Source organism: Pomacea canaliculata, linkage group LG14, assembly GCF_003073045.1.
Source record: "Pomacea canaliculata isolate SZHN2017 linkage group LG14, ASM307304v1, whole genome shotgun sequence".
Classification (NCBI taxonomy): Eukaryota; Metazoa; Mollusca; class Gastropoda; order Architaenioglossa; family Ampullariidae; genus Pomacea; species Pomacea canaliculata.
In genome coordinates, this window is record NC_037603.1 from 3,554,949 (window position 1) to 3,563,612 (window position 8,664).

Genomic DNA, 8,664 nt, shown 5'->3' on the forward strand with positions numbered 1-8,664 from the left:
TATGAGTAGCATATTACATGGAATTTCACTTAGTTCTCAGAAACAATCTCCAGCTAAGTAGACTAAGTCTTGTGAATGATGAAGGTTAAACTTTAATACTTAAAGGCTCTTTGACAGGGATAGAGCTTACTGCAATGAAGTATGTAATTTCAGCACAGCTTTTTAAGATTTTGAGAATAGTTTTTACAGAAATATGAACTTGAAAACATGCATACTTGCAAACATCCCTTTTTTTCTAGGTACCTCCTTTTCCAAAAGACAGCCAGTTTAAAAAAAAATGAATTCTTTTACACAATGGAAAAGACATGATAAGAGTTTTACACAATATATTTTGCTAATTTTAAAGTTGGCGATTTGCAAGTCGATATTTGTCAAATTTTTCAAGCTGCAGCTAACATTAAGCAAACTAAAATTAAACTATAACTGAACATTTAGAAAAACTTGGCAAAGGAAAAGAAACAAAAAATATTATCAGATACATTTTTTGGAAATGCTTTTGTAGATGATCATGATATGTATCCACATCACTACCTAAATACTGTGTGATCATTCACAGCTAGTGCTAATGATTGTCAAGTGTCATGATTTGATAACTTTAGACTTTTATACAGCTTGTGTGAGGGAGTAAAACATGAAAGTAAGCATCACATTCTTTGAACAGCTTCAAAGAATTTAGCAATGGTGCCATAGCCTTTTATCAGCAGTCCCATTACAGTTATTCTGTTTTTACTATTTGTGTCACCGCTTGGTAAGACCTTAAATGCCTGATTATTGATGCTTGAAACTGTTGAAAAATGATGAAAGCAGAAAATGACAAAAGTTTACATGCAAAGTCAGAATGCCACACTCTCATCTCACAAAACTTCATTTCTGTTTAAAGAAAATTTATCATTTATTGCTTTTGAAAATGCCATTTATATTAAATATCAAGTGCATATATTATAAACTCAGACAAAAATTTCTATTCCTAAGAACACAGGAAGATGATGTTTTTTACAGAAATATAATCAGTTTGGGAACAATCATGTTCAGTGTAACACACACACCAACACACAAACACATATTCATTTTCAGTCACAAACATTAAAAAAAAAAAAGTTCTAACATCTTTCAGCCTTTAAGGAGTGAGGTAGTGTTGGCCAGCTTTTGTTGAGGTGGTGCTGTCTTTTCTCATCCTCTCCCAACTGATCAGGAACCCAGTCAAGGGTTGAGTCAGCAGGGGGAAGTACATTACACCACACAGGTTTTTGAATGAGCACATGCATCTCTGATCTGGAATTCCATCTTCTAAACCACTCAGCACATTCACTTTCTAACATAGCACATTGATGCAAACAATAACACTAGCAATACTGAACCTGCTGTGTTTCAAAACAAAATTCACAGACATTATTTACAAATTTACACCATTCAAAACAGATTATAATTTAGATGCTGACAGAAGCCATTGCTCATGTCAACCTGTGACTTTTTTCCCATGTAGCACTATTTTTAATGCCCTCAACAAATGAACAAGTAGCTACACTGTAGTTCTTTTGAAGTACATAATGAGCATCTTTCTTCAGATAAATAGCTAAACTACTGCTCTTCCTCCCTTCGTTAAAGCTTGAACTCTTTACTGTTCAGTCAAAAAGTCGAAAACCCAGCATTGTAAAGAGTTAAAGGGAATGTTACTAAAACTGAATGCCCTTAATTAAACCTCATCTTCTTCCAGGGAGATAATACATGCCTACACATTGCACTCATCTGAGTAAAGAAAAATAACAAAAAGACTCCACTGACATTGCTGTAGCAAATACAGAAAATACAGTAATTCAGGGGTGTAACAGTTAACAGCAATGCTGATCACAATAACGCTTTTTACAGGTTTTGTGCCCTTAATATATTATTTTTCTGTCTTTTAAAGCAAAGCTGCCAGAATTATGATGAGGGTTGAGAAGGCCACTTGGATTTTTGTGCTTCCACTTCCACTTTCACCTGCAAGCAAATATGAAAAAATGACCAGATGTGTATATGGGTAGAGAGATTTAGGAAGTAATGGTGTGCAAATTTTTAGTTTCATGTTTGATGTGCAAAAGTCATATAAAAAAGACCTAACTGATGTATGCAAAGAGATCTGATTGCTTATTTAGTTACTCCTGTTGTCATGGTTTCAGTAAACTATAGTTTTAATATATTACCTTCAGATTTGGTAGTGACTTCTTCATTTAGTTTGTTAGTGTCACATGTTCCACAAGTTTTCTTACAGTTTTCTGCAGTAAACCAGTTTGTGGCGCAATAGCCACTGCGGGCCCATGACTCACAGTACCGGTTGTTGTCAACACAAACATCTGAAAACGTTGCAAAACCATAAAATCATAGCGTACCCTTAGCTAGTTAATGAAATTGAGTTGAAATGGCATGCTGTAAAGTAGCAAGGAAGATACAATTTAAAAAATATTTTATTGTGAGAAACTTTTTTTAATATTTATGATTACAGCTTGGTCAAACTTTACAAAACACACTAAGTGCTCCGTATTCTTTCCACAAAGTTTTTTTTTAATATATCACTGCAAGACTACTTTAAAGAGGCTGTTACTGCACTGTTGGAACATTAATATTTTTCTGGCCTGCATACCTAACCACAAGCCAAACCTCTCATCAGTCTCACCAAACAAAAGTTCATCTGTCCTACAACTCATAAAAGATTAAAAGCCATGCTGAGGCTGTTAATTTAATCTCAGTAATTTTTCTGTGTCTCCACTTAGCAGCATCTTGAATTAAGAAATAAACAATAACAAAATAATACCTGTGGTGCCTGTGCATGCCTTGCAAGCCTTCTTGCAGTTCTCTCTCATCCACATGGGGTTGGCTTCACACTCGCCAGAGTCAGCCCATGATTCGCACTTGGTGTCACCCCAAATATTCTCACAGGATGACTCATCTGTAGATATTGGAAAAATAATGCATTATTGCTTTTACGAGGAAGGCTTACTATGGAATAACTTGTATACCTGCACACACAAACTCCCTCTCTTACAAGAGTTCAGTTTAAAGGTCTAGTAGGGTGCAAGACATTTTTTTAAATCACTGGAATGAGCTTAGCACAGGATACTATTTCTCTAATGTTAAGGAATAACTCTTCTCAGTTCTCGAGAACACAACGCTGGCACAAAAAGAGGCCAGATTTCTAATAACTAAAATTCTTTTAAACGTGGTGCCACATTCTTGGCCATTAACGAAAACTTTTCCTTGCTGTTTTATTTTAGTACATCCGCAGTTTGTACTGGGTAAGGAAAAATAGATGACAGATGATTTGTTATTATTCTTGAAAAATGAAAGATGTCTCAACACACCTGGTTTGCTTCCTCCACCATCAGTTCCACCACTTCCACTACATATTTTGCAAGACTTTTTGCAGTTTGGCTTCATCCAAGATGGATTTTTGTCACACTCGCCTCTCCTTGCCCAGCTTTCACAGTCCTGGTCATTGTGAATATTCTTGCAGGAAGCTTCATCTAAACGGTTGGAAAAAAAAAAGAAAGGTACTTAATTAACTATACTGTGTGACATTTAATACACGATAAACTTATGGTTGGCTGGCTCTTTCTGTATATTAGATTCTTTCTAACAAAGGCTGTATATGTGTCCTCTGTATCTCTTTGTGTATTTTCAACATTGTTTATTAGCCGTAGAATGATTTTTTTTCAAATTGCCAGGTTTTTCCTTTTTAAAAATTCACACTGCACTATGACTTCAAATCATTTTGTTCAGTACTCTATATATTTATTCTGCTACAGTGAACAGTCTGCACCAAAGCAGTTATATATCATACTTTTCAAAAGCCCTCGAGCTTACCAAGATCAAAGGTCATTAAGTGTCGTTTGATTATTTCTTAATACCACTCTTTTTTTTAAACCCCCCCAAAAAAAAACTTTTCAGAAAATATTCGATGCTGCACACCTGGTTTGGTAGTTGTCCCACACACTCCACATGACTTCTTGCAGTTTTCTTTCATCCAGTTTGGGTTGTGATCGCATTCCCCATCTTCCGCCCATCCATCGCACTGATCATCATTCCAGTTATTGGAACACCCGCCTCTCCCACCTGTAAATGTCGTGTTAGTATTCGATAAACGCCTTTGCTGCTGCTGTTGGCAGTGATGATGGAGGTGACAAACAACAACGATGATAATAATGAAGACGATTGGTTAAGGTAAGGTTCACTCTAGTCTTACCGGTGGTGGGCGTGGTCACGACCCCGGAATTGAAGTCTTCTGGTCGCACGCATTTACAGTTCTTGTCCAGGTAGGCTGGTTCTTTGCAGTTAGAGTCGACTGAACAGTTTTCTGAAAAATCAGACAGAAATCCTAGCATACAAGCACTAACTCATCTGTGAGAAAAATGCGGAGTGGAAGGAAAAATTAAGTTGAGCTCCACTTCCACATACCTACTCTAGCCATGGTGAACCACTTACACTTCACGGCCTTCACATTATGAGACCTTTACTGTTAAAAAATAAAACTCAAGCTCTTTGATCTTCTAATAACAAAATTCTGTCGCGATATTCTAAAATTCGGACTGGTCGATAGTTGGATACACGACAGGTAGGGGTGGGTGGGTAATGAGATTTGTGCTTTATTTCAAGTCAGCAACTAAGGTCATATCACGGTTTAAAAAGTCGGCCATGTATACAATGATATATGCTGAAAAAGAACAGGGTGCCCGAGACGAGATCCGAACCCTGGACTGCCAATCCTCACTGTATTGCATGGTGACAGGCGCCAACCGTGACACCACCGGACCGCGTACACAACAGGGAAGTAAACAAAGATTCGCTGAGGACAACGCATTCACAAAATATTGTGTACTCACTGTTGCATTCGTACATCTTGTTGACAACTTTTATGTCTGTGAAAGACAGTCCTTTGAGGTATACTCGGCCGATTTCTTTTTCTTTAGTCGGGTCATGGGTTTGGATCGTCTGTGAATAGCCATCTTTGGAAAATGCCTGCAAAAGTTGAAGAACTCAAAATATTATGCTATTTCTGCAAGGATCAATTAAAACTGGAGACTAACGATGATAAATTTTCAGTTACAAAAATTTTAATTGTCAAAAATTTTAATTTTTGTGACTTGAGTCTTACCGTGATGCCGTAGTGCATGACTGACGAGTACTCGTAGGGCACCCCGTACTGGTTGACATCATCGGGTGAGTACTTGTTGAACCACACGCGCATGCTGGGAGCCACGTTGTCGTAGATGATGCGGATGAACTGGTCGCGGTCCGGCAGCTGGTGTTCGTGCACGAGGCCGATGGCGTGACCGATTTCGTGCAGGTAGAGTCCGCTCTGCCAGACAGGTGCGACATACGGGTTATTGGATTATATGGATGGATGATGATGATGATTCTTGTTGTTGTTGTTGTTGTTATTATTATTATTATTATTATTATTATTATTATTATTATTATTATTATTATTATTATTATTATTATTAATAACAACTTACAAATCTGCAGCCAGGACTTTCTAGGTTGATATGCTGCACTCCTCTGACCATTCCGAGCTGGGAATTACACCTGTGTGAACAACAACCATGCTCAAGTATTGTACAAACGTTACATGGTTCGTGGAAAATGTTTAATACTGTCTCCACACACATCAAAGCCATAACAACAAACATTGAACCTGTTCACAAATCAACTTGTCCATTGACAGAACTAGAAAACTAGATGCAAGATAGAGACAAGATATTATAAAAGACAGAACGGTTTTAACATTTGTCAGGGTAAAATTTATGTATGGACAAGTTGTCGACTTGTGTTTCGTGTGTATGGGAGGTGTGGGTGCGAGGCTGAGGTGGTCATCACAAAGACAAAGGTAGTCTGACTCACCCATTGCCATTCTGAAAGCGAATGCGGTTGGTGTCCGTTGGGGAGAAGGGCTTGAAGGTGAGACAAGTCTCATTCTGCCACTTTTGCATGGCTTGCTGGATGTAGAAGATTTCGTCCACATCTGTGCACATGACATGGTTTGGATAAGTTTATCACCCGTTCCTTCCATCCACCCCTTCATACACTTTATAAAACTTTAGAAAACGAGAAAGCGGGAATAACCAGGAATCATAAAAGGATGCTACCACCACCTAATACCCTAGATTGATCATTTGAAGACATGCTTGTGACAGTTGCTTACAGTTTATTTTTTAGGATTAAGGAATAAGTTACAAACTAAGTACAAGTGAAACAACTAAACACAAACAACTCACTGAAATGAGAATACACGAATTCGTAAGGGATGACTCGGTTGGGCCAGCGGAGAACAGTGGGACGAGCTGCCTTCCTCTTGTAACGGGCTCCCTCAGTACCTGGGTTATCATTCCTGTCAAAAATTACAGGTGAGATGTCTTACAAAGGTCAATGAGGTGAGAATTTTATCAAGCGCTCGCTAAACAGTTCTAAACATACTTGGCCCTAACTACACTCCAGTGGAGACAGACACGAAATACAAAAAGTTCCTATAAATAAAAATATAAACATCAAAACAAAGGATTGATTAATTATCGACACAAACTATAGATACAATTGTAGATATATATTACTTCGATCCATACTTGGGATAGTCAGACAAGGGTCAAATTCTTAAAGGTTAACTGTAGTTGATATGAAATTAAGTTCAAAGTGGCTTTTAGAATTGGTGTAGGATTCCTTTCTTTGTTTGTGTCTTAAACTGCTGACTTAGGTGATATTCGCAGCCAAAAGGAAAGCTTGGAGTACAGTTAACTAGGCGTTCACCTCCGCTACACTCTTGTGAGGTCACAGGAACTAAGGTCATGACCTCTTCCAGTTCGCTAGACTTCCGATGTTAAGTGTCTTCTGTTTAGTGAACTGGGCTAAAGTTCGAATGCCCTCAAATTGGATTTTAGAAATGAACATCTTGAACCGAACAACAAAAGCATTATAAAATAATTTTGCCCTCGGGTTCACATTTAATTAAGGTAAAAAAAAAGAAAAAAAAGGTAATGGCGGTCCTTCTTTCTTGAAGTAGGATTCTAGGGATTGAACTTGTAAACAACTTCCCACATGCTCGTCGTACTCACCTCAAGTACATGGATTTGAACTGATCTGACGTCAGCACAAGGTCCAGCTCTACTGTGATGTCCCCGCTGAGGTCAAGAAAGTTTTCCGTCATGTACACTGAAACAGGACACGACGAACAGGGGTCACGTATAGGAATCAAACCTTCTCCCCTCACCCCTCACCCCCGTTCTTCTTGGGTCCACATCTCTTAATTTGGATAGACAGCAAAAGAGGCTACAAGTGTATTTATTTGTTACAGTGCTTATTATGTCGCTGATAATTACACATACAGTTTGCTTTACATGATCGAGTGATGATACTTTGTGTATTGAAAATTTCACCTTAAGGGAAAAATATTCTGATTTGGGTTTTTTTTTTCTTCTATTTTATTATTTATCTTCTTGCTGGAGCCATGACCGTATAAGAGCATGATTATGTGTTAAATAAATCCCGTCCTCGTCCTCCTCCTCGTCGTCGTCCTCCTCCTCCTCATCTTGGCATCTGTGTGTACGCGCGCGTATTTGTGTGTGTGTGTGTGTGTGTGAGGAAGAGAGAGAAAAAAATATTTATTACTGACTTTTCAAGCCGCCATAGGCCTCGGTGATGAGCTGGTCGATGGTCTTGTTGGGGATCACCTCGGGTTTGGGTTTGAAGTTGGGGTCGCTCAGAATATCTTTGTAGGGCTCAGCAGCCAGGTACTCATTTGACGTCACCGTCGTCACGGCGAGCTGTAAAGAAAAATAACTTGAGCACGCATTCCACAATCAGTGGTGGATAAGATTCTTGGTGTCATACATGACAGGCAACAACTTCTCACAAAGTTTTATGTTGTATATACATCTACAACATCATGAAATTGTTAACATTAAACTTCCTCTTTGCCAATAACTAAAGTCATTAAAAAAATGTGTCATAAAGAAAGGAAGGAATAAAATAAAGAAACTCACCGTCCATAGTAGAGTACACCCAATAAGTCTCAAACAACTCAAGTCAGGCATGACTCGTCTCATCACGGATCAGTCTCAAGGAGGATTTACGACCCCGACTGTGGCGACAGTTCTATTTATCAGACGTCGAGGAGGAAGCCAGAACCAGTTACGACCAACGCTCGACTGACGGAGTCGGAAATTCGCGCAGGATCAGGCGTGTGCCTTGACTCACCCGTTCGAAGGAGCGGTAATAGTCGTTGATGACCACCAGGGGGGACTCCTTCCAAGTCCGGAGGCCAGGACGAGCGCGCACCACGCGACACGCGCCATGCCGGAAAATGCAGGTCAAGTGATGAGGCTGCTTCTTGGGTGCAGACAACCTGACACCGATCTTTGGATCGGTCGATCTGTTGGACAGAGGTTATGATGTGAGTGTAGATGTAGTCGCTTCAATGTTTGCCATTACCTAACTGAAGCTAGGATGAAGAAGATGGAGTGACCGAGCACTCGGCGACTGAAGACTGTAGAGGTACATACATCTTGATCTTCGCCCGCTGCCGGAGCTGGTGCACCCAGGCTGAACTTCGCATTAACAAGTCGCAGAAAATAAAATAATAATAAAGGTCATTAGTGTGATGGTGTATTCCCTCGAGACACACGGTGCAGACTGACAAAT

General features: G+C 39.2%; 1 protein-coding gene across 1 annotated transcript; it reads right to left on the reverse strand.

Annotated features, from left to right (window-relative positions):
• Positions 1-874: 874 nt before the first annotated feature.
• On the reverse strand, positions 875-8,242 carry LOC112555926 (zinc metalloproteinase nas-13-like). Its single transcript, XM_025224532.1, has 14 exons — positions 8,007-8,242; positions 7,637-7,787; positions 7,080-7,176; positions 6,249-6,361; positions 5,875-5,995; positions 5,490-5,559; positions 5,126-5,329; positions 4,854-4,989; positions 4,217-4,327; positions 3,943-4,086; positions 3,336-3,497; positions 2,789-2,923; positions 2,181-2,330; positions 875-1,977 (listed from the first exon to the last, which is right to left on the reverse strand). Exons 1-14 carry the CDS (start codon positions 8,067-8,069, stop codon positions 1,901-1,903), a joined length of 1,734 nt encoding a protein of 577 aa, XP_025080317.1. The 5' UTR covers positions 8,070-8,242; the 3' UTR covers positions 875-1,900.
• Between the last annotated feature and the right edge of the window lie 422 nt (positions 8,243-8,664).

What these genes read in the sequence shown, in the direction of transcription:
- LOC112555926 (XM_025224532.1), bottom strand. Translation starts at nt 8,069, where the DNA reads ATGAGACGAGTCATGCCTGACTTGAGTTGTTTGAGACTTATTGGGTGT. An exon ending in CAAGATGTACGAATGCAACA is followed by an intron (nt 4,328 to 4,853) that starts GTGAGTACACAA and finishes CTGATTTTTCAG; the next exon opens with AAAACTGTTCAGTCGACTCT. An exon ending in GGCATGCACAGGCACCACAG is followed by an intron (nt 2,331 to 2,788) that starts GTATTATTTTGT and finishes CAACGTTTTCAG; the next exon opens with ATGTTTGTGTTGACAACAAC.